At 41.1% G+C, this 26,604-nt stretch overlaps 1 protein-coding gene across 2 annotated transcripts in view; it reads left to right on the forward strand.

Annotated features, from left to right (window-relative positions):
- Fam185a (family with sequence similarity 185 member A) overlaps positions 1-26,604 on the forward strand; it is a 56,396-nt gene that overhangs the window by 27,057 nt on the left and 2,735 nt on the right. For both annotated transcript variants that reach the window (XM_021162794.1, XM_021162795.2), the window contains 2 exons: positions 4,201-4,296; positions 7,545-7,679. In XM_021162794.1, the coding sequence (XP_021018453.1) occupies positions 4,201-4,296; positions 7,545-7,679 (231 nt within the window). The remainder of the gene's footprint in view (positions 1-4,200; positions 4,297-7,544; positions 7,680-26,604) is intronic.

Genomic DNA, 26,604 nt, shown 5'->3' on the forward strand with positions numbered 1-26,604 from the left:
CAAGATTTTGCTGAAAGGACCCTGATATAGCTGTCTCTTGTGAGGCTATGCCGGGGCCTAGCAAACACAGAAGAGGATGCTCACAGTCAGATATTGGATGGAACATAGGGCCCCCAATGGAGGAGCTAGAGAAAGGACTCAAGGAGCTGAAGGGGTCTGCAACCCTATATGAGGAACAACAATATGAACTAACCAGTACCCCCGGAGCTCGTGTCTCTAGCTGCATATGTAGCAGAAGATGGCCTAAGTTGGCCGTCATTGGGAAGAGAGGCCCCTTGGTCTTACAAACTTTATATGCCCCAGTACAGGGGAACGCCAGGGCCAAGAAGTGGGAGTGAGTGGGTAGGGGAGCAGGGTGGGGGGAGGATATAGGGGACTTTTGGGATAGCATTTGAAATGTAAATGAAGAAAATATCCAATAAAAATTAAAAAAAAAACTTGCTTTGAACATACTTAACCAATTTTAAAGAAGTTCTCCATTTATCAAAAAGAAAACAGCATTTGAAATGTAGCTTCTCACGCTTAGTTGTCTTTCTCCTGCTAACAAGCTGTATGTTACAAATATGTGTTCTGTGTTGAAGATGGTAGTTGACATCAGTAGTTCTCTTTTGAGTAAATAATAATGAAACAACTCAGTGATCTCTGTCAGACCACGAGGTCTTTGTCCAGAATTCTAATGAAACCTATTTCTCTGTGGGAGTCTACATAGCTGCCCGTCTGCTCTCTAGTTCCTGTTCTCCAAGATCTGTAGAATTTCTTCACAATGCTAATCCTTAAAGTATGGAATTCTTGTACATAAAGCCTTAATTTTACTCTTGATGATTGATTTTCATTTCAGTAATTTGTGTCATAGAAAGTCTGTTTTGTTACATAACTTTTTAAAATACAAACTATTGGTTTTTTTAATTTAAAACGTTTTGCGAGTTTCATACATGAGTACTGTATTTCTGTAATTTCTACCACATTGCCTTCCCCTACCAAGTCCTCCAATTCCCCCATTCATGTCCTCTTCTTTTTTAATATATACACACACAATATACATATACACACATATGTATATATATATGTATATATATATATATATATATATATACACACACACACACACATACATACATACATACATACATACATACAGCTTGTCGAATTTACTTGATGTGATTTGCAGTTTTTTGGGGGGGTTATGGCTGACTGGGATTATGTAACCTGTTATAGACTCACTCTTAGAGAAGACTTACTCTCCTCTCCGCAGCCATATCTCCTGCAGCTCTTCATGCATGGGTGGGGCCTTAGGAGATTTCCTCACCCACACTGCAATGTCAGCTGATGGTGGTATTGTGTAGGTCTTACATAAACAACCATTTTTTTTTTTGAGATTTCATGTTTGCTACATGGTTTTAAATGTTGCGTGTCTATTTCTTTATTAAATATGTCTTGAGTTTTTTTAACAGCTTTGCAAGATTAACAAATCTCAAGACTGATAATTGTTCCTTATAATTAATTATTTATTTTCCCATGGTGAAGAGAATGAAAGTATTGTTTGTAAATCACACAATGTTCTTGTGGAGCCCCTCTTCCCCAGAGAAAGAAAGTCAAGCAAATTTTCAAACACATCACTTTATTCAAGTACTACATAGGTACACTACATAGGTATTGTACGTGTTTGTTGTTACCATAATATATTATTACATGGCTGCTTTTAGAATTTAATACAAGGTTTTTAAGTGAAGTTTCTGTTGGTACTCACCTAGCAATGATGTAGCCAGTCTTTCTGCCTCATAGCATTCATCTAATGTCTTTATTCCCTAACATTAGTATTTACTTTGACACTTAGAAACTAATAATTGAAGTCTCATAAAGGATGGTTTTGGTATAGATTGTAGACAAATTATTTTAAATGATGGTTGAGCCAGATCTTGAATAATTCACTTCAAAGTTTGATTGAAGTTATTTAAAAGTTTAAAGATAAATGTTGCCTTTGTGGATATATATTTTCTCTATATATTTTACCAAAAGTATTATTTTTTTCACATAGTTTTCACTACATTTCCTATTTCGCTTCTCAGTTGAAGTAGTAAAAGCTCTTGATAAAAAATGTTTTTCTGAAGGGGTCTGCAGCCCTATAGGAGGAACAACAATATGAACTAACCAGTACCCCCAGAGCTCGTGTCTCTAGCTGCATATGTAGGAGAGAATGGCCTAGTCGGCCATCAATGGGAACAGAGGCCCTTGGTCCTGTGAAGGTTTTATGCCCCAGTATAGGGGAATGCCAGGGCCAGGAAGTAGGAATGGGTGGGTTGGGGAGCAGGGGGAGAGAGGAGAGTATAGGGGATTTTCGGAGAGGGAACTAGGAAAGGGTAGAGAGCATTTGAAATGTAAATGAAGAAAACATCTAATAAAAAGAGTTGGTGCTGAGGCCAAGCTAGACATAGGAGACAACCCTGGCAAAAAGCCCTGCAGTTTCCTGTGTCTGTCTGCAGAGCTCACTGTCTGTGCTCATGAACTGAGCTTCAAGTTTAAAAAACATAAAAATAAAAAACAGAGTACTTTTTTTGTTTTGTTTTGTTTTTGTTTTTGTTTTTGTTTTTGTTTTTTTGAGACAGGGTTTCTCTGGATAGCCCTGGCTGTCCTGGAACTCACTTTGTAGACCAGGCTGGCCTCGAACTCAGAAATCCACCTGCCTCTGCCTCCCGAGTGCTGGGATTAAAGGCGTGCGCCACCACGCCCGGCTGAGTACTTTTATGTAATCATTTATCATTGCATTTTCATGACTTGATAATTAAAACAAAGTGTTAAGTGTCAAAAAAAAAAAGCTTTTGAGGGAGACTCCTGAAGAGTGTGTTCAGCCTCTCCAGGCCAGGCAGGCTAGATATTACAGTAAACGCTCGGTGCCGTGGAGGAAGGGAAAAGACCATAGCACTGACACCGAAGCCAACCTCCAGTTTTCTTGTGTCTGACTCTGTTTCTTCTTGACTGAAACTGTTGGTCTACTGGAAACAAGAGACAGTGATGACACTGGGAAGTTTGAGTCCATGTAAGTTAGGATTTTTGTGTTCCAGCGTGAAAATGAAAACATAAAGCAGACTTCTTTCTCCCAGTGATTGCTTCCCATCCTTGCTGCCCCTTTAAGAAATGCAGTAAACCTTATGTGAGTGACCTGTTACTCTTAAGGCAGCAGCAGGTGTGCTGAAAGGGAAAAATGTGAACTTCTTCGATTTCTCACTAACTTTGCTCCATTCTGGAAGTTACTACATTTGAGGGTAGGTGAGATACTTGAACGGTGCTTTCTGGACTTGGCATTGGCTGCCAGTTGTAACACACTAACTTGTGTCTCTAGCTGTATGTGTAGCAGAAGATGACCTAGTCGGTCATCAATGGGAGGAGAGGCTCTAGGTCCTGTGAAGGCTCTATGTCCCAGTGTAGGGGAATGCCAGGACCAGGAATGGGACTGGGTGGGTTGGGGAGCAGGGGGAAGGGAGAGGGGATAGGGGATTTTCAGAGGGGAAACTAGGAAAGGAGATAACATTTGAAATGTAAATAAAGAAAATATCTCATTAAAAAAATGTGGCCGGGCAGCAGTGGTGCATGCCTTTAATCCCAGCACTTGGGAGGCAGAGGCAGGTGGATTTCTGAGTTTGAGGCCAACCTGGTCTACAGAGTGAGTTCCAGGACAGCCAGAGCTATACAGAGAAACCCTGTCTCAAAACAAACAAAACAAACAAACAAACAAAAAGATGTGGGGGACAAAACAGAGGTGAGCTATGGGGCAGAAGAGATGTTCCATGGTGAAGAGCACTAGCTACTGCTCTTCCAGGGGACCTGGGTTTGATCCCCAGCACCCATTGATGGCTCACAACTCTCTGTAGCTCCAATTCAGGGAACCAGATGTTGTCCTCTTTTGGCTTCTGTTGGAACTGGCCCTACAAGTGGTAGATAGACATATATGCTGGCAAAACAACCATACACATAAAAATTAAGTTAAAATGCATACTCAGAACTCTGTTTTATTAGTTATCTGGGTATAGGTTTCTAAATTTCTAATGTGTTTTGATAAAAATAATGTTGTTGTTATAAGAAAAATCTAAAGCCTTTCAAGGTTTGTAGGTTCTTACAGAAATGTCAAAGCAGGGCCTTTTATTTTGTTTTTAATTCCATTTACTCCATGAAAAACAGTCATGGATACAGTTTTCTTTCCCTCAGATTCGTCCTGTGGATGTCTAAAAGCCTCCAGTCATCAGGGTGCCATAGATGTGTATGTCAGTCAGCTGGGGGAAGTGGCACTGACGACAGAAGAAGGTGAGCCAGCTGGAGTGTCACAGCTTGACTGCAGTGTGAGACTGGTGAATATCTGGAATGTGAGAGAATGATGGAATATTTGGGAGGCAGGTGGTCAGATTTCTACAGTGACTTCAGGAAATTTTCTTCTAGTAGATCGTGATTTACTGTTACTGAGCTCTCTAAGCCAATCAGAAATCCTTGTTCAGAACAGCTGACCATGATTAAAACTTTCTTTTTGTAAGACAAACAAAAATGTTGTTATAGTTTGACTATTACTATAGAAGCTTTAATGTTCCTGTGTGGATCTTTCAGTTTTGTTGTATAAGAAATGAGAGTATTCATTGTAGGGAATAATAATAATGTTTGCCATTACTGTCTGTAGCCTTCAAAGCACGATCCCAAAATGTCTCCACAAAGGCTCTCTAAAGCAGGCTTCTGATGTACTTGTCTGTATAATTTTTCATACAGGTAATTTATTCTGAGCTCATGTATTTTATTTAAAACTGTATACTTTTTATTCAGTGGAAAGCTGAATATGAGTTGTATACATCAAAAGAATCATCTTAAATATACTTTTTATTCCTCTGGAAACTAATTGTATATATAGCTATTTACATGTGCATAATGATAAGTGACAGCCTGGCTTAGCTGTATGGGTAGAATTGACTGAGGTGCAGAAAATCGAGCTATACCCCTGTATGAAAGGCTTCAAAAGACTGAGAACAGTACATAGAATCCTTTGCCTTTTGTCTAGGATGGGACCATGTATTCCAAGGATAGTATTTCCTCTCACAAACTACTTCCTGCCATTGTCAATTTCATGTAACAGTCTTCTGTCCAGTCAGGCTGCTTTGCCAGAGGCAAGGGAGAACCACTGAGCACAGAAGGCAGCCTGAAACTGTAGCTGACACATAGGAAGGTTTCCCATGGCCCTGGCTTGCTTGCTTTAAAATGGGCAATGATCTTGTCGTCATGAAACTGCCAACTTTGTCTTAGTTACTTTTCCATTGCTGGGCTGAGATACCATCGCCAAGGCAACATATTAAAGAAACCATTTATTTGGGGCTCACAGTTGCAGAGGGTGGGAAGCATGGTAGCAGGCAGGCAGACAGGCATGGTACTGGAGCAGAGAGAGCTAACTGGAACTGGTGAGTTTCTGAAACCTCAAAGGCAGCCTGCAGTGAAGCATCTCCTCCAACAAGGTCACACCTCCTAATTCTTCCCACAGCCCCACCAACTGGTAGGCGCGAAGAGTATTCAAACACAGGAGCTTATGGGGGCCATTCTCATTAAACATCGTAGCCATATAACTTTACTGTCCTATGAAAACTGAAGAGAGAACCTATTAACCATGAATGTAACTAGTAACAGAATGGGGGGAAAGAAGTTTTGAATAAACAGCTCTTCTGTGAAAGTTTTTTCTTGCATTGTGCAGTGTATAAAAATTCAAGATAAGCTGCATTTTTTTAACTTTGAAGTTTGTCATTCTTCATCCACCTAAGATATTGAGTATTAGTTATAGCTGTGTTTGTTCTATCAACATTGAAATGGTATATGATATTATAACATTTGATTAGTACTATAATTTTTTTCCTACTGTAAACCATGTTCCTGGCAGCTTAGAGGTAACCAGAAACAAAGATCTCCACCTTCTTATTCAGGATTCTTTTGCTTCGTGCTTAGTTTAGCACCTTGACTGCTCCAGCTTTGTCACTGTCTTGCTGTGGAGTACAGAGCCAGCTACTTGAGTCTCCTAGGTCTTCACCATTTAGCCCTGTGGGCTGAGGAGAAATATTGGAATGCTTATTTGTTCTGTCCTGTGAAAGTGACCATGATGATGGCTGTTTATTCATTCAGAAAGTCTCTGAGTGAGCTTGGGAGCCAGCTTTACCTGTGCTGATGTGTCCACTGAACATGGCCTGAGAAGATGAATAGTCCTCACACAGTATGCCTTCAGTCTGTGGCCTTTTTGGCATAAATTCACTTTTGAATTTTTGGGGGGAAAGATAGTATCTGGTTACAACTTTCTGGTCTTCTCTCTTTGTATGAATGAGCGTTCATAAGTCTCTCGTGCATGGTGTGTGTGCACATGAGTGTGAATGGAGGCCAGAGGAGGATGGTGCGCTCCACCGTAACCCTTTGAGACAGTCTCTTACTGACCCTAAAGAGAGCTAGCAGCCAGCAGGAGTCTCAGCGCTCCTCCTGCCTCCTGCCCTTTTCCCCAGCAGTAAGTTACATTACACATGGGCATGCCCTGCTTTTTAAACGAGTTGTAGTCCTCATGCTTGTGCAGAAAGATGGCTCAGCGGCTTGCCCATCAAGCTATCTCTCACCCAGCGAGTCCATCTTAACCTCAACTTCCTGCTGCCATTAGGGTAGGATGGGGTGAAGTTACTGAATAAATAAGTTGATGGTAAACAGACTAGAAGGAGACTCTGATCCATATCTAAGTGAGTTCTAAAAGGACCATTTACACTGTATGTCGTCCTGACTCTTTGTCCCAGAGATGAGCTGATACTTACAGCAGAAGGCTCTAAATTTGATGAGAAGCAGGAGGAAGCTGGTGAAATAGGAGTGTGCAGGAAGATTTGCAGAGACCTACATGATAGTAGGACAAGGGATCTCACAGCAAAGAGGGTGCTTTTCCTGATTTATCCCTTTAGAATCTTCCTTTAGACTGACCACCGGCCTGTACTGAACATAAAGCTGAGTGTTTTCTGTCAGAACTTAGAGCCTGTAGCTGACTCGAAAGGAACATTAGTCATTTGGAATCCAAATAATCTTGTTATTTCCTTCCTTATACTCCAAGTGAAACTAAATGTACAGGATCCTGTGGCTCATGGGGCATGGTGAGCAGATCACAGTGTGTGAAATCCAGAGTCACTGAAGTCACAGGCTTTGGAGACACTGCACTGTGCCTACCACTATCTGTCTGGGAACTTGAACGAATCCTCACTTATAAATTTGGGGTAATAATGGGGCTTCAGAAAGCCGAAATGGTGATTGTCTGCCTCTTTGCAAATGGTCACTGTTAGCATATTTTGTCTTTGCCATGTGTATGGTAAATTACTGCTTTTTTTTTTCTTTCTTTCATGGATGAGCTGTGTAAGGATATTAGCAAAAGAAGAACTAGTAGTTCATAATGTTCTGATGCCCATACTCTTAACAGAAGTCAGGATGGGTGAGTGTGATTCCTGGGAGAGTTTTATTTTCAATTAAATTTAAATGTGATTTATTTGTATTGTTTCATTCTAAATTTGCCACAGGTTCTATTGCTGTCAAGGCCCCATCTTCTCTACAAGCTTATTTTAAATTATCAGGCAAAGAGGTAGTTGTGGATGAAGAAGCTCATGTTCAGGAAATGGCCAAAGACTGTAAAGGTGATGGTGTGACAGTTACAGGTAAGGAGACCGCACGTTGCTGTGGATGAATGGTTGTGGCCCTGTGTGTGTGGCACAGTGTGTTACCTGCAGATCAATTCCTAGCCATCCTCAATTCCCAGTGTCTGAGGCTGTTCCTCTGGTGATAATGATCAGTAACCCATGAAGGTAACCTCCTTTCATAGCAGATCCTCAGCCACAGGGCTCCATACCCAATAGCACCAGGAAGGAGAGAGCCTCCCAGGAGTGCAGACAGTCCTATGAGTGTAGGTGGGATCACCCATGCTGCTCAGATGAACCCATCCAGAACCCTGAGGACACAGGAACCAAGGGGCTGCCTGGGACAGGAGTCTTCCAGTCTCTGTCTGCGCCCAGAGCTGATCCTGTGCCACAGAGCTACATATACAAATTCCTCCCAAAAAGAACTGGTCTCCCAGGAATGCCTACACACTTGTGAGCATAGGTAAGACCACCACTTCTCTTCAAATTCCTGACCCAAGAGGGACCCTCACAGAGCCATCAGGACACAGGAACCAAGGATCGGCTGGGGAGAGGATCCTTCTGGACTCTCTCTGCACCCCGGAGCTGACCCTATATCACAGCTCTCCAAATTCCTCCTGGAAAGAACAGGTCTCCCAGGAGTACTGACACACAGGATTGCAGAAGGGAAAAGCCTAAGTTGGAGACAGCAAGACCAGCTAAAACCAGAGATAAACAGATGGTGAAAGGCAAGCACAAAAACATAAGCAACAGAAACCACGACTACTTGGCATCATCAGAACCCAGCTCTCCCAACACAGTGAACCCTGGTTACCCCAACACACCAGAAAGGCAAGACTCTGATTTAAAGTCTAATGATGGTGATAGAGGACTTTAAGGACATAAATAACTCCCTTAAAGAAATACAAGAGAGCACAGGTAAACAGGTAGAAGACCTTAAAGAGGAAACACAAAAATCCCTTAAAGAGTTACAGGGAAACACAACAAATAGGTGAAGGAACTGAACAAAATGATCCAGGATCTAAAAATGAGAATAGAAACAAAGAAATCACAGAGGGAGACAACACTGAAGTTAGAAAACCTAGGAAAGAGACAAGGAGTCATAGACGCGAGCATCACCAACAGAATATAAGAGATGGAAGAGAGAATCTCAGGTGCAGGAAATACCATAGAAAACATTGACACAACAGTCAAAGAAAATGCAAAATGTTCCTAACCCAAAACATCAAGGAAACAATGAGAAGAACAAACCTAAGGATAATCGCTATAAAAGAGAGTGAAGATTCCAACTTAAAGGGCCAGTAAATATCTTCAACAAAATTATAGAAGAAAACTTCTCTAACCTAAAGAAAGAGATGCCCATGAACATACAAGAAGCCTATAGAATTCCAAATAGATTGGACCAGGAAAGAAATTCCTCCTGTCACATAATGATCAAAACACCAAATGCACAAAACAAAGAAAGAATATTAAAAGCAGTAAGGGAAAAAGGTCAAGTAACATAAAGGTAGACCTATCAGAATTACACCAGACTTCTCACCAGAGACTCTGAAAGCTAGAAAATCCTGGGCAGATCTCATATAGACCCTAAGAGAACACAAATGCCAACCCAGACTACTATACCCAGCAAAGCTCTCAATTACCATAGATGGAGAAACAAAATATTCCATGACAAAACCAAATTTACACAATATCTTTCTATAAATCCAGCCCTACAAAGGATAATATATGGGAAACACCAACACAAGGAGAGAAACTACACCCTAGAAAAGCAAGAAAGTAATCTTTCAACAAACCCAAAAGAACATAGCCACACAAACATAAAAATAACATCAATAATAATAACAGGGAGCAATAATCACTAGCTTAACAGCAGTGATTAACCCCAATAAAAAGACATAGACTAACAGACTGGATATGTAAACAGGACCCTGCATTTTGCTTCATACAGGAAATGCACCTCAGTGTCAAACACTAGCTCAGAGTAAAGGGCTGGAAAACAATTTTCCAAGCAAATGGTCCCAAGAAACAAGCAGGAGTAGCCATTCTAATATCAGATAAAATCAACTTTCAAGGAAAAGTCATCAAAAAAATAAGGACACTTCATATTCATCAAAGGAAAAAAAAATCTACCAAGAAGAATTGTCAATTCTGAACATCTATGCTCCAAATGCAAGGGTACCCACATTCATAAAAGAAACTTTACTAAAGCTAAAAGCACACATTGTACCTCACACAATAATTGTGGGGGACTTCAACTCCCCACTCTCATCAATGGACAGACCAGGGAAACACAAACTAAACAAAGACACTGTGAAACTAACAGAAGTTTTGGACCAAATGAATTTAAAATATATCTATAGAACATTTCATCCTAAAACAAAAGAATATACCTTCTTCTCAGCACCTCATGCTACCTTCTCCAAAACTGACCATCTAATCAGTCACAAATCAGACCTCAACAGATATAAGAAGATTGAAATAATCCTATGCATCCTATCAGATCACCACAGATTAAGGCTGGTCTTCAATAGCAACAAAAACAACAGAAAGCCCACTTACACATGGAAGCAGAACAATGCTCTACTCAGTGATAACTTAGTCAAGGAAGGAAAGAAGGAAGGGAAGGAAAGGGAAAGGGAAGGGAAGGGAAGAAGGGAAGGGAAAGGGAAAAAGAAAGAAAGGAAGAAAGAAAGAAAGAAAGAAAGAAAGAAAGAAAGAAAGAAAGAAAGAAAGAAAGAAAGACTTTAGAATTTAGTGAAATGAAGGCACAACATATCCAAACTTATGTAATACAATGAAACTAGTGCTAAGGAAAACTCATAGCTCTGAGTGCCTCCAAAAAGAAATGAGAAAGCATATACTAGCAGTTTAACAGCACACCTGAAAGCTCTAGAACAAAAAGAAGCAAATACACCCAAGAGGAATAGACTTCAGGAAATAATCAAACTCAGAGTTGAAATCAACCAAGTAGAAACACAAAGAACTATACAAAGAATCAACAAAACCAGGAGCTGGTTCTTAGAGAAAATCAACAAGATAGATAAATCCTTAGCCAGACTTGCCAGAGGGCACAGAGCCAGTACCAAAATTAACAAAATCAGAAATGAAAAGGGAGATATAACAACAGAAACTGGAAATCCAAAAAGTCATCAGATCCTACTACAAAAGCCTATATATACTCAACAAAACTGGAAAATCTGGATGAAATGGATAATTTTTTTAGACAGATACCAGGTACCAAAGTTAAATCAGGATCAAGTAAATGATCTAAACAGTCCCATGCCCCCTAAGAAAATATAAACGATCATTAATAGTCTTCCAACCAAAAGAAGCCCAGGACCAGATGGGTTTAGTGCAGAATTCTATCAGACCTTCAAAGAAAATCTAATACCAATACTCCTCAAACTATTCCACAAAATAGAAACAGAAGGAACTCTACCCAACTCATTCTATGAAGCCATAATTACTCTGATATCTAAACCACATAAAGACCCAAAAAGGAAAGAACTTCAGACTGATTTCCCTTATGAATATCGATGCTCAATAAAATTCTCACAAACCAAATCCAAGAACACATAAAAATGATCATCCATCATGATCAAGTAGGCTTCATCCCAGGTATGCAGGGATGGTTCAATATACAGAAATACATCAACATAATCCAAGATATAAACAAGCATCTGACAAAATCCAATACCCCCATCATGATAAAAAGTCTTGGAAAGATCAAGAATTTAAGGCTTATACCTAAACATAGTAAAAGCAATATACAGAAACCCAGTAGCCAACATCAAACTAAATAGAAAGAAATCTGAAGCAATCCCACTAAAATTAGGGACTAGACAAGGCTGCCCACTCTCTCCCTACCTATTCAATATAGTACTAGCAAGAGCAATTAGACAACAAAAGGAGGTCAAAGGGATACAGATTGGAAAGGAAGAAGTCGAACTATCACTATTTGCAGAGGATATGATAGTATACTTAAGTGACCCAAAAAATTCCACCAGAGAACCCCTAAACCTGATAAACAACTTCAGCAAAGTAGATGGATATAAAATTAACTCAAACAAATCAGTGGCCTTCCTCTACTCAAAGGTTAAACAGGCTGAGAAAGAAATTAGGGCAACAACACCCTTCACAATAGTCACAAATAATATAAAATGCCTTGGTGTGACTTTGACTAAGCAAGTGAAAGATCTATATGACAAGAACTTCAAGTCTCTGAAGAAAGAAATTGAAAAATATCTCAGGAGATGGAAAGATCTCTCATGGTCATGGATTGGCAGGATTAATATAGTAAAAATGGCCATCTTCCCGAAGGCAATCTATAGATTCAATGCAATCCCCATCAAAATTCCAATTCAATTCTTCACTGAGTTAGAAAGGGCAATTTGCAAATTTATCTGGAATAACAAAAAACCCTATGTTAACAAAAACTATTCTCAACAATAAAAAACTTCTGGTGGAATCACCATCCCTGACCTCAAGCTGTGCTACAGAGCAATTGTGATAAAATCTGCATCGTATTGGTACAGTGACAGACAGGTAGATCAATGGAATAGAATTGAAGACCCAGAAATGAACCCACATACCTGTGGTCACTTGATCTTTGACAAAGGAGCTAAAACCATCCAGTGGCAAAAAGACAGCATTTTCAACAAATGGTGCTGGCTCAACTGGCTATTAGCATGTAGAAGAATGTGAATTGATCCATTCTTATCTCCCTGTACAAAGCTCAAGTCCAAATGGATCAAGGATCTCCACATAAAACCAGAGACACTGAAACTTATAGAGGAGAAAGTAGGAAAGCCCTAGGAGATATGGGCACAGGGGAAAAATTCCTGAATAGAACAGCAATGGCTTTTGCTGAAAGATCAAGAATTGACAAATGGGACCTCAAAATTGCAAAGCTTTTGTAAGGCAAAGGACGCTGTCAATGGGATAAAATGGCAACCAACAAATTAGGAAAAGATCTTTACCAACCCTACATCTGATAGAGGGCTAATAGTCAATATATACAAAGAACTCAAGAAGTTAGACTCCAGAGAACCAAATAACCCTATTAAAAATGGGGTACAGAACTAAAAAATAATTCTCAACTGTGGAATACCAAATGGCTGAAAAGCACCTAAAGAAATGTTTAACCTCCTTAGTCATCAGGGTAATGCAAATCAAAACAACCCTGAGATTCCACCTCACACCAGTCAGAATAGCTAAGATCAAAAACTCAGGTGACAACAGATGCTGCCAATGATGTGGAGAAAGAGGAACACTCCTCCACTGCTGGTGGGATTACAAGCTGGTACCACTCTGGATATCAGTCTGGTGATTCCTCAGAAAATTGGACATAATACTACCTGAGGACCCAGCTATACCACTCATGGACATATACCCAGAAGATGCTCCAACATGTAATAAGAATACATGCTCCACTATGTTCATAGCAGCCTTATTTATAGAAGCCAGAAGCTGGAACCAACCCAGATGCCCCTCAACAGAGGAATGGTTACAGAAAATGTACATTTACACAGTGGAGTACTAGTCAACTATTAAAAACAACGAATTTATGAAATTCTTAGGCAAATGGATGGAACTAGAAGATATCATCCTGAGTGAGGTAACCCATATGGTATGCACTCACTGAAGTGGACATTAGCCCAGAAGCTCAGAATACCCAACATACAATTCACAGACCTCTTGAAGGTCAAGAATAAGGAAGATCAAAGTGTGGATACTTCGTTCCTTCTTAGAAGGGGGATCAAAATACTCGTGGGATGAGTTACAAAGTGTGGAGCAGAGACTGAGGGAATGACCATCCAGAGACTGCCCCACCTGGGGATCCATCCCATATACAGTCACCAAACCCAGATACTATTGTGGATGCCAACAAGTGCTTGCTGACAAGAGCCTGACATAGCTGTCTCCTGAGGGGCTCTACCAGTGCCTGACAAATAGAGGTCAATGCTCTCAGCCAACCATTGGACTGAGCACAGGGTCCCCAGTGGAGGAACTAGAGAAAGGACTAAAGGAAGTGAAGGGGTTTGCAGCCCCATAGGAGGAACAACAATATGAACCAGCCAGTACCCCCAGAGCTCCCAGGGACTAAACTACCAACCAGAGAGTACACATGGATGGACCCATGGCTCCAGCTGCATATGCAGCAGAGAATGGCCTTGTTGGTCATCAACGGGAGGAGAGGCTTGTGGTCCTGTGAAGGCTCGATGCCCCAGTGTAGGGGAATGCTAGGGCCAGGAGGCAGGAGTGGGTGGGTTGGTGAGCAGGGGGAGGGGGGATGAGATAGGGGGTTTTGGAGGTAAAACCAGGAAAGGAGCTAACATTTGAAATGTAAATAAAGAAAATATCTAATTTTTTTAAAAGAAAAGAAAAGGAAGGGAGAGGGAGAGGGAGAGGGAGAGGGAGAGGGAGAGAGAGAGAGAGAGAGAGAGAGAGAGAGAGAGAGAAAGGAAGGAAGGAAGAAAGGAAGAAAGGAAAAGAAAAGAAAAGAAAAGAAAAGAAAGAGAGAGAAAAGGCCTCCTTCAGTTATTCAGTAATTTGTCCTTTAGATAGACTGTATGTAAATCTTTTTCCTAAGTGGAGTCCTAATTCGTAAACCTCTGTTATTACACAACCTTAAATTAACTACATGGTTACACAGAAGTCTTGTTTGCTGTGCATACTGTAAACTTGCTCTTTTGATATGGTAGATTCTTAGTTTCACAAATTAAATAATTCTTGTACATTTTTTATTACATCTAGATGCACTATCTTCAAATGTTTGCTTTAATGGCTTTTAAAGTAAAGGCTGATATTTCCCTTTAAATTCTAACTCAGTGTCATCAGGAAGGAACCTGAAATGAACATCTACATGTTCCTATACATGTACATTTGCTGCAGGCTTACCCATGAGCTATGCTCCAGGAAGAACATAAGAGGGTGTTCTTCATACAATCAAGTGTAGGTTTTAAAAGTTCTTTTTATAGGTTGTGGGAGTACAGTCTGCTAAAAACAAAGGCAGACATTGGTAAAAGAATGATGAAAATGAAAATATCTGTACATTCCCAGGTTTGATCGTTGCCTGGTGGGCAGTATCATAATTACAAGATAAAACCCAGATGAATATCAGAGTATGTCAATTGTGCTAAGGATCAACATGAGACGTGTAGTGGGTTGATTTTGTCTGCATTAGTTAGACAAGGTCTCCTGAGTTGCCCAGCTTGGAAGTCCCGGGATTGTAATCATGTGTCACCATGCATAGCCTGACTTCTTGAGTTTATAAAGAGCCAAGTTATCTATTCCTTAATAGAAATGATTTTGTCTGCATTAGTTAGACAAGGTCTCCTGAGTTGCCCAGCTTGGAAGTCCCTGGATTGTAATCATGTGTCACCATGCATAGCCTGACTTCTTGAGTTTATAAAGAGCCAAGTTATCTATTCCTTAATAGAAATGTAGCCATGCTCTGAATCTTAACAGAATGTAATGATTTACATGTGTAAGCATGTTTGAATTATAAATGAATGCTACTTCAGTATATTTTTCATCTTGCTACTCATGGGATCATATGCCTTTCTGAAACGTAATTTAAAATTCCTATTCTTTTGAGTTTAGCTATTGTTTTTGTGTGTGTGACTTCAAATTGGTGCCTGATTTCATTATTCTTGTTCATACCCATTCCAATAAACCAGTTCTACCTTAATACATAAATATATGCATACATATATATGTATATGTGTGTATATACATATATGTTGTGCATATATTATAGATTATATACATGTGTATATATATAGAGAGAGAGACAGACAACAGACAGAGAGAAATTATCTTTCTCCAGACTAGCTCTTTTTCTCTCTGTCCTTTCCTGTTTTTCTTTGGACAGTCACTTAAACATTGCTAGAAACTAGGAATGCAGGAGCCTGGCGTTCTGCGTCCCGAGTAGTTTGTATTCTATTGAGACAGTGCCTGCTATCCATGTGTTATACAGGTGAGTGATGTATGGAGGTACCGCATCCACATTAGATTAACTTGAGTTGGGAATCAAGCCTGGCTAGAATGTAAGAAAACCGGGAAAAGAGGGTTCAAAGGTCACTGAGAAGTTGGGTGGGGTCAGCTGATTTGGATTTTATATTAAGAGCATTGAAACGCTTTAACCTAGGAGTCACATAGACAGATTTGTATATTACACAGATCATTTTAAATTTCTTGTGGGGAAAGGTTAGAGGCCTGCCCTCTACAGCAGCTGCCTCACATCAGCAACATCGATAGGTCTTTCACAGTTTGGGTGGAAGGAAAAAACCAGTAAATGCATGATATGTACTGGTTTTTAAAGCTTCCTGGCCTCTTTTCTTTTTCGTGTGTATTTAGCTCTTAAACTCTGGCTCTACTTCCTGAACCAGAAAAGGTCAAATTGCAGAAGAAAGAGGCCTTTCTTGCTCACTGCACAGACAGGGTCAGCAGAGTCCTCCGATAGAGATGCAGAGGGACTCCTAGGCGCCTGAGCCCCGGGTAATCTGCTGCTGCCTCCACAGAGGCCATTAGAGGTGCAGGACAGAGCCTCACAAGAAGCCAGGACAGTCTCTCTCGGGTCTGTCAGAACGGATTTGGGGGTTAAGAAAAACTGAGACTTGACACCCCAGGGAAGGGTGATTCCAGTAGAAGGGTGAACTGGGGGTGGGTGGATGACAAGGGGGTAGGGAGCACCCTCTCAGAGGCAAAGGGGAATGGAGTGCAGAACTCTTGGAGGGGGGACTGGGAAGTGGGAGTGGAATGTAAATAAATGAAACAATAAAAAGTCAATTAAAATACATGTTTTAAAAATAATAATAATAAAGAGTTATATCTTAAAAAGGAAAGAAAAACCATGTACTACGCTTTGATTCTTAAAGTGTTAGGTTCCTAAAGCCAGAGGCCTTGTATATCAAGTGCATAAAATGAAGAGACTGACTCAGAAAATCAGATCAGATTGTTCTTTTCTGCACAGATGTCTAACTGGGAACCTAATTTTGGAAATAATAAGCAGCTTTATGTGTAAGTTATTGTTATAAGTAGCTGAGAGCTTACCTGGGACTTCTGGATAGTCTCTAAGACAGAGGAACAGAAATACTACCTTAGAGCTCTGGGTCGTACCTGCAGCCCAACTCCTGGGTAACTTCTGAACGAAGCCATCCCAACTCAGATTTAGCCCGTCAGGCTCGGATTTTGCATAGGGTTTTCATGTGTTACTGTAATTCCAGTTCCTGTTCTCTGTCTCCTCTGCTGTTACTGAAAAAATAACTCTAGCTTATGTAATTCCTGTAGTAATTTATAAGCATCTCGTGCTGTTCTAAGGTCAAAAGGAAGCCCAGGGGTTCAAGTGTTTACATACTGAGACTTGGTGCAGTGTGCAGTCTCTCGGAAGACATTTTCTGATCTTCATGAGAGTCGTGATTCTGTTTGTGCACTGTCCACATGCGGCAAATCGACCAGGTTGTGAATGGCCTTGGTAATGTGTTTTAAATAAGTTGATATCTCTATTGAGTTTTTTAATTCAGTTTCATCAATTTAGATATGAGACTTAAGTGTGGTTATATCTAGAGTCTAAACCCTGCAATACCGGTGCTACAAAGTCCATATCTAAAGAGTGTTCAGAGGAACAATGAAAGCCTAATGTGTGTCCTGTGACCTCATACAGAAGCCAGCACTATTGTTCAGCTTCATTTCAGTTCAACTGCAGGGTAAAACATGTAAACGCATCCATTCGTAGTCAAAGTAAACCACCACCATGTTTCTGTTCTCCGCATACCATCAAGTTCGCGCTGGGACTATTTAGAATGGAAAATTGGGCTGGAGAAGAGGCTCTGCCAATAAAATCCTTCCTTGTAAGCATGAGGTCTTAAGTTAGATCCTGGAACCCATATCCACATATTAAAAAAACAGTTGGTTGCAGGCGGCCTCCTGGGCTGCCAACCAGTCTCGTTGATTCAGTGAGTTCCAGACCATTCTCGAAACATGTTTGAAAATAGAGTGGATAACACCCAAGGAACAATACCAGAGGTTGTCCGCCGGCCTCACACACCTGCACGCACACACAGAAATTAGGCCACGGGTTGGAAAAGAAGTATTTCAACATTTCAGTGATATTAATTCATAGTTTTAATCTTTAAAATTTCAGGACAGCTTTTCTTACTCTGAAAATAAGGGAAAAAAAACTGTGGTCTTTGACACAGTGTTTAGAAATAACTACTGTTTTTAGAATACACAGATGCCATTTGTCAGTATCATATATATGTTTAGGACAACATGGGGGGAAATTCAGTAACTTGAAACAGCGTTACCAGGTTTCTGTATGCAAGACCTCCTGAAGCCATATTCACATATGTTGACAGAACTAGTCAGTGTAGGAACTATTTTCAGATCACTGCTGTTCCTTCTGTTTCCTTAACAACGTGAGATATGAGGAATACCATCAGACATTGCCGTTGTTAGTGTCTACCAAAGGGGATCAGGTTTTGCTTCTGATCATTGTAAGCTTTGGCTATAAAGAGTGGATAGCATTTATATATCATTTTTGAAAAGCTAGGTCTCCTAGGCAAGATGCAGTGACAGGGAATAAGTTATCCCTTACCGAAACAGTCATAGAGGAATAATAAAACAACGGTTGTCTAGACACTGACCTCAGGCACTTTACAAAGTGGTCCCAGAGAAGCAAATCCAAATGAGAAGAGTGCTCGTGGTGGCTTTGATGGAGGCTGGATGGCCAGGAGGCTCCAGTACAGTTGGGAGAGCGAGCTGCTGCAGAGCCTGGCCGATTGAGCTGAGGGGATTGGGACAAACTTCCGAAGAGTTGTTAGATTCGCCTTCTGGAGGGAGTGGAGCCCTGTGCTCACACAGCTCTAGAATTTTGTCAAGACCTCGTCTGCATCTGTAGAGATACTCATGATGATTTTGTCTTTCAGTCTTCTTACATGATTCATTACATGTATTGACTTGTGTGTGCTGAACCGCCCCTGTATCTTTAGGATACACTTTGCCTGTATTAAATTTGCGGGTGTTCTTTGGGGGATTTTGGTCTGTGTTCCTCGGGGATATTGACCTGACGTTTTCTTTGTAGTGCTTTATCTGGCTTAGGTAGTAGAATAATTTAACCGTCTTCTTAGGAGGAGTTCGGAAGTGTTCCTTCTGGTTTTGTTTCTTTAAATAATTTAAGAAGTGTTGGCTGTAGTTCTCTGAAATTCTGATTCGGCTATGGCTCCATCTGGACTTGGAGTTCCTTACACTGAGGACTTTATGGGTCTGTTGATGCACACCTTGCTCTATCTCTGATGGTTTGGATAAATGTAGACATTGGTCCGTTTAAGTTTTCTCACTTACTGGAGTTAAGTTATTAAGTATCCCCTTATAATAGTCTGAACTTGTATCTGTGGTAATGTTTGCCTATTTGTTTCTGATTCTGTTAATTTGGGTTCTCTTTTTCTTTTGGTTAGTTTGGCCAAAAGTCTGTCAATCTTATTTTTTCAAAGAACATTGATTCTTTGTGTTGTTTGATCCTATCTCATTAATTTCTGCCCTGGGTTTTATTTTTTCCTGGCATCTATTGGATTTGGGTTTGGTTTGTTCTTTTTCCAAATTCTTGAGTTGCATCATTAAGTCATTTATTTGTGTTCTTTCTGGATTTTTACTGTAGGAGGTGAGAGTTACAAATTTCTCCTTTTTAAGGACAGCTTTTAATATTTTCCCAGAGGTTTTATTGTGTTGTGTTTTCATTTAAATTTAGTTCCAGGAATGTTTTTCTTTCTTAATTACTGTGACTCATTTGTCATTCAGTAATGCGTTGTTTAATCTCCCCAAGTTTATGTAATTATTAGAAAATTGCTTGCTGTTGAATTTAAACTTTGTTCCACTGTGACCACATAAAATACATGGAATTATTTCAGTTATTCTCATTTTATCAAGGTTTGGGTTTTGTCTCGGAATGTCTTAAGCTTCCATGGACTGCTGTGTAGAATGCATGTACTTTGGCATTTGAGTGGAATTTTCTGCAGATCTCTTATGTCTATTTGGTGTATAATGTCATTTAATTCTGACATTACTTTTGTTGTTTTTTCCCCATATGACCTATGTGTTGGTGAAAGTGGGGTACTGAAATCACCTACTGAGTTTACTTAGTCTGTGCCTATAATTCCAGTAATTGGGTGTGCCATAGTTTAGTGCATAGTTTGGTGAAGCCATTGTGATGGCTTCTTGGTTAACTGTTCCCTTGGTTGGACTGGAATGTCCTCTTTATGTCTTGTGATTAGCTTTGGTTTGAAGTCTTTTGTCAGACTTAGGATAGTGACACTTGCTTTTCACAAAGAGTTGTTAGATTCGCCTTCTGGAGGGAGTGGAGCCCTGTGCTCACACAGGTCTAGAATTTTGTCAAGACCTTTTCTGCATCTGTAGAGATACTCATGATGATTTTGTCTTTCAGTCTTCTTACATGATTCATTACATGTAATGCTTTTCACAACCTTGCATTCTAAGTATTTATATTTAAAGCTGAATTTCTTGTGGACAATGGAAAGATAGATTTTGGTTCTGTCAGCCTGTATCTTTTGATTTGGAAGAGTTGAAGCCATTGATGTTTACTGTTATCATTGAAAGGTATGTGTTGATTGTAGTCATTTTATTGCTGTGCTTTCTGTTTGTGTTCCTAGCTATGTAATCACAGCTTCATTTGCTTTCTTTCTGCAGTCTCTTGGCTACACTTCTCTCTTTAATACAAAGTAGTAACTCTCTCCACAAGGGCTGAATTGGTGGGCACTCGTTCTTTTGGCCTGTTTATACTCTGGCAAGTTGTTCCTTCTTGACTATGGCAGATGGTTTTCCTGGCCACAGTGAAGCAGGCTGGTTTTCCTTTGTGTGTGACTTGTGCTCTTTTTGCAGCTTTCAGTACTCTTTGCTTTCACTATGCTCTGCTGTGCTGTGAGTTTCTTTTCTGGCCCTGTCTATCTGAGTGCTGTCTGCTGCTTGTATCTGTATGTGACACTGAGGAGTCCTCTCTTTCATCCCTGCCGATACTCAAAGCTTTGGTCTTTGTGGGATGCCCCATAGTCCCTGCATGTTCCCTTTGTGTGGTTTTATTTTATTTTTTCATATGCCTGTTTGTGTGGTCTCATTGCTCTACTTTGTCTTCAAGTCCTGCTAGTCTTTGTTCTCCTTTATCCACTCTATTTGTAAGGCTTGCCCTGCGATTTCTAGTTCAGCTAATGAGTTTTTCAGATCATCTTAATTTCTGCTTGCATTGTCTTGAATATTTCTTTCCTGAATTCAGATTTCAAATCTTCCATTTTCTTCCTTTTTTTCATTAGGTGTATTTGTGTTTTCTTGGGCATCACTCAGACATTTATTGCTAATCTCATTAAATCATGTTAATCTAGATAATTTTCACTGGAGAGCAACTTTATGTAAGTGATGGCCAACATCCCTAGTCATCATGGAAATGCCAATCAAATAGCTGTGAGATTTCATCTTACAGTTGTTGCTATGGCTAAGATCACAAATGAGATCAGGCTGGTTAGGATTAGAGTAAGAGGGGCACTCATCCACTGCTGATGGAGTAGAAACTTGTACAGCCAGGATGGAAATCAGTGTAGTGGTTCCTCAGAAAGATGAGATTAGCTACCTCAAGATCAGCTACACCACTCTTGAACATATACCCAAAGGGCACGTCATCCTGCCATAGAAACACTTGTTCAACCATGTTCACGGCTGTTCTATTTATTCATAATAATCAGAAACTGGAAACAACCTAGAGATCCTTCAACAGAAGAATGGATAAAGTACATGTGGTGCATTTTCACCATGGAGTATTATTTAGCTGTTTAAAAAGAAACACAAGAAATCCATAGGTAAATGGATGGAACTAGAAAAAAATCATCCCGAGTGAGATAACTCAGACCCAGAAAGACAAATATGGCATGTATATCCTTACATGTGGATATCTGTGGTTATATTAATGACAATGAAGCTATGGCTTTTGAAGTCTTCATTGAGAAGTCAGGTGTTATTCTAATAGGTCTGTCTTCATATATTGCTTTATATGTTACTTTTTCCCTTGCAGCTTTTAATATTCCGCTTTGTTCTATATATTTAGCATTTTGATTATTATGTGACAAGGGCATGGGTTCCCAAGCATGATGAGGGACAGTAGAGTGCTGCCCATAACCCAGACGGCTCTCAGCATGGCAGGAGTATGGCTGCCTCAGGCTTGGGCCTGCTCAATTCCATAGAGACAAAGGCCACATCATAACAAAGTCAGTTAAATTTATTATAAAACTGGCTTCTCAGAATCATGTAACCAGCAGTCTGCTAATCTCAACTGATATCTTATAAGTTGATCTAAACTGAAACCTTTTGAAGGCCCCTCCCCCACATCAGCACCCCTCCCTTGTTCTTGTTCCTCTCCTCCCCACTACCCAAGCTATATAATCTAACCTGTCTGTTTCAGAGCTGTCCTCTGACACAGTCACCTGGGTTGTTTATACCCAGCTACAACCCTGTTCCCCAGTTCCTCTGCATCGTGAGGCCACCAGTGGACAATGGTGATTGGGGATGGAGGTATATATATGGGGACTCTTTTTTCCCGTCTATTTAGTATTTTGCAAGCTTCTTCTACCTTTATAACAATCTCCTTTAGGTTAGGGATATTTTATTCTATGATTTTGTTGAAAATATTTTCTGTGCCTTTGACTTGGGTTTCTTCTTCTCTTTCTATTCCTGGTGTTCTTAGATTGACCTTTTCAGAGTGTCCCAAGATCCTCGGATGTTTTGTGCCAGTTTTTTAGATTTAACATTTTCTTTGACTGAGTTATCCATTTCTTCTATTGTGTCTTCAGTGCCTAAGATTCTCTCTCCATCCATTCTTCTACCGGTGAGACTTGCCTCTGAGGTTCCTGTTTGAAGTTTCTAGAGCTCTCATTTCTGGCTTTCTTTCAGTTTGAGTTTTCTTCACTGATTGTGTTTTCATTTTCATTTTCAGGTCATGAATGGTTTTATTTATTTCCTTCCTCTGTGTTTTTATAGAGGCTTTAAGGGATTTATTCATTTCCTCTTTAAGGCCCTTTATGTGTTCATGGAAGCTGTGTCAGGGTCTTTTTCTTCCTCTTCAGCTATACTGCAGTACTCATGGCCTGCTGTGGTAAGGTTGTTGAGCTCTAGTAAAGGCACATTGTTCTGGATGTCACTGTGTTTTTATTCTGGAGTCTATGCATCTGGGATTAGGAAGATTGTAATTCTAAGTGCTAATAATAATACCTAATACCTAGTGCTAAGTGTAATTAATACCTGGGCTTCATCTTTTTGGGTGGGTGTTTTGTCCTTTATTTTCCATTGCCCTATCTAGGTCTTAGGCAAGTATGGTGGCTAGTTGTGTGCTGCCTGGTAGGATGTTTCTTCTGGGATTCTAACAGTTGTGGCCACTGGAGGGTCCAGGTAGAATGTGTTTCTAGGTCTTGGGAGCTGACACTTAGGAATGGAGTGATCTAGGAGGTGGGGAGCTAAGGGGAGCACAGGAGGGAATCAAGCAGGGTGTTCACCAGGACCTGCTTAGTCCCCGGAACAAAGGCAAAGTGAGGAGAGACCATAGCAGGTGGTCTGCTGCAGAGCTGAGGATAAGCCTGGGAATTGTGTTTGGCGGCTGTGAAGGAGAGGCGAAGATCTGCAGTTAGCCTACCTGTTTCTCTTTATTTGTATCTGTTTGATGAGCCCAGGGCATGTGGATTTCTTTTGGTTGTGTGTTGATGTGACATTCTAGGCTTCCTTAGGCTAGGATGGCCTATAGGTTGTACAGCTAAGGCAAGGACTAAGGACTGGATGAGACTGGAGTAGATGGGGTTACAGGGACTCACCAGACTAAATCTGCGTACAAATATGCCACCTAGACTAGGCCTGGAGGCTGGATATAATGTAGATGACCTGGGGTCCTGAGGACTTGCCACACTAGATTGGTCCATAAGCTGTGTGACCAGGGCCAAGGCTGGGATTAGGAATCACACAGATAGGACTGATCAGAATGAGCTGGCACACTCTGGAGATGGTACAAAGAAGCTAGAGTTCAGGGAACATACCAGACTGAACCTGGGCACAGGGTGTGGGAAACCAGGCAGTAACTGCAGGGTAGATATGATAGATGGCTGGAGTTGGGGGAACAGTAGAGACCAGAGGTAGCTTAGCTGAGTCTGTTTACAATGGTAACTACTGGGTTCCTAGTTGCCGATGGGATTAGGTGAGCCCTAAAGGAAGGTCGACAGGCAGAGAGGAGGCTACCCATGGCAAGCTGCCACTGGACTAGGGCTATCAGAATGGAAAATAGGAATGGAGAGTACAGGCATCCTCCCCAGGTACAAGCAGTATGTGCTGGCTACAGGATCCCTGGTAGCAAGCAGGAATAGGATCAGGTGAGTATCAAAGGAAGGAGACAGGCTGAGGGAAGGGTAGGGATACTGGACTGGAGAAAGAGATGGAAGAGCAGAGGTGCGCCATGTGTTTTGGGTACGCAATCCCTGGTAACAAGCAGGGCTTGGATCAGATGAGACTCAGAGGACAGAGGGGAGGAGCTATCCCTAGCAAACGGCCACTGGCAGAGAAATGAAGTAGAATGTAGGAGGGAGGGAGAGCTCAGGTAGCCTGCCTGGGTCCATGTCACATGCAGTGCCACCATACCGGTCTAACAGCATTGCCTAACAAGGAGCTCTAGGTAAGTGAAGAACTTGGTAGTGGGCACCAAACAGGTCTTAGACTGACCACTGCTTTAGAACTGCCGAACACCATAAAAGCAGAGATTAGAGACAGAAGCTGTTCCAAGCCATCTAACTGCATCTTTAAACAAAACCGTAGAGTTACAGAAATGAGTACTCCACATTCAACAGGGTCACAATGTCTGCCTCTGCCAGAGATTCTCAGACAAAGAGCAAAGAAAGAATGATGCATGCTGTCTCTCCTGTGATCCCAGCACTGGGGAGGCAGAGACAAGAGGGAAAATATGACCTCTAATGGGGAAAAATAAGTCATTGCAGAATCGACTCAGACAATAGAATTAGCAGAACAGGAAAATAAAACTATAGCTGTATTCCTTATCCTCAAAAGGTTAGGAATTGTAAAGTTTAAAAAAAAAAAATACCTGAATTACAGAGTCTGAGCTGAGAAGTACAACAGAGAGAATCAGACATTGCCGAGGAAAGGTCTGAGGAAGAGCCACTATGGCTCATCCCTTCTCTGTGCCTACACAATTACTACCTTCAATACTCCAAGGAACTGAAGGGTAATTTAATGGATGGGGGACCATTTGGACTAGCTCAAAAATATTTTCTGTTGTAATGACTTCTTGTTAAAATATTTTTGGTTGTGCTTTTATTGAGAAGATTAGAATACTTCTGACAGAATTAAAATATTTGTACTTTGGAGGAGAATGTGTGTGTGGTTAGGTTTCGTGTATGAAATGTATATGTCAAAGTGATAAAAGGTCAGATTAATGATGAGCTCATTGCTTCATAGGTGTGACATTTATTTCCTTGCCAGCTGGTCAATGGGGGAGCTGACCGGTCATTATACATCTCTGAAGAGCCCTAATATACTAAAGGTGTGCGTCTGCCAGGGTGTGCTCTGTGAGAGCAGAGTCCTCTGGCCCCGGTGCACTGTAGCTTAGTGTGCTGTAGAAGGTAGGAGCAGAAGTTGCCCTGGGGCAAACTTAAACAAGAGCTGCTTGCTTCCCAGGAATCAGGGATGCTCTGAGTTAACTAGAAAGAACTTGGTATGTGTTTGGGAAAACCTGGAGTCAGAGTCTAGAGAGTAAATGGCAGGATTAAGCATGTTGCAGAAATTGTTCTTCCCACTTGTTGGAAACCATACTACCTAAGAATAGGGTGACCCATTTCTTAGCCACAGGAAAATTGTCTCCTTTTTAGGGCAAAGAGGCATATAAGGACTAAGATTTTGAAACCCCAGGTTCCAGTGTGTTGCAAGAACCATCTGAAGGCCTAGAAAAGCATCTGCACAGATCCAGGCCAAAGTACCAAGAGCTTTCAGTGAAAGCTGTCAACAAGATAGGACGGTTACAATGTAATAAAGTTTGTAAAGTGCCTCGCCTTTGAGCATGGAGCCTAAGCTGAAATCACTCACCAGAGTGTTTGCTGCCAGCAGCGGCCCTATGTTCTTGGTTCACCTGCTTCAGGACACGAAGTAGGCCAGCCTCTCACTGCAGGTAAACCCACTGGCGGGGGCAGTGATGTGACCCGCACCCGAAGGCAAGGGTCCAGCTCTTCCTGTTGTTAATGCTTTCTTACTGGTGCCAAATGATGTGCGACAGCAAAAAGTTAAGGATTTTCGGTCTTTCCTCCATGTTTATTTCAAAGCTCAGCTGTGACTTTTAAGTACAAACTGTAGTGGATCTCAGGAGAGAGATTACTCTGGTACCTTGACAGCAGGACAGCATAATAACTTCACTGAGAAGCAAAGGGTCTGCCCTATGGCCACCACACACAGGCTCAGGAGAGCAACACAGAACCAGCAGAACCCCAGAGCGAAGAGACTGAGCTAAGATAGCAGAAACAGTGAGGTTACAGGGAAGAGCCGTCCCAGAAGTTCTGTGGATTCCACTGTGAACACTCAGCGAGTATTGATGAGCTTGCTTGGGGAAAACTACCAGGAACAACACGGAAAGTGATACAGCCTCCAAATGATTGTTAAAAAAAGACATGTTTAAAAGTACAAATCCGTTTATGTGAAGTTTTAGGAAATGCAAACAGTCCACCATGACAAAGCAGATAACCGGTTGCTAGATTGTGGAGTGAGGAGGAATGGCAGGCAGGGAAAGTGTGTTAGTCTTCTTTCTGTTACCGTAGCAGGCGTCTGAGCTGATCCACTCACCGTGAGAACACTGGGGCACACAGCTATGGCGTCTGAGCTGATCCACTCACCGTGAGAACACTGGGGC

This window comes from Mus caroli, chromosome 5 (genome assembly GCF_900094665.2).
Source record: "Mus caroli chromosome 5, CAROLI_EIJ_v1.1, whole genome shotgun sequence".
NCBI classification, from domain to species: Eukaryota; Metazoa; Chordata; class Mammalia; order Rodentia; family Muridae; genus Mus; species Mus caroli.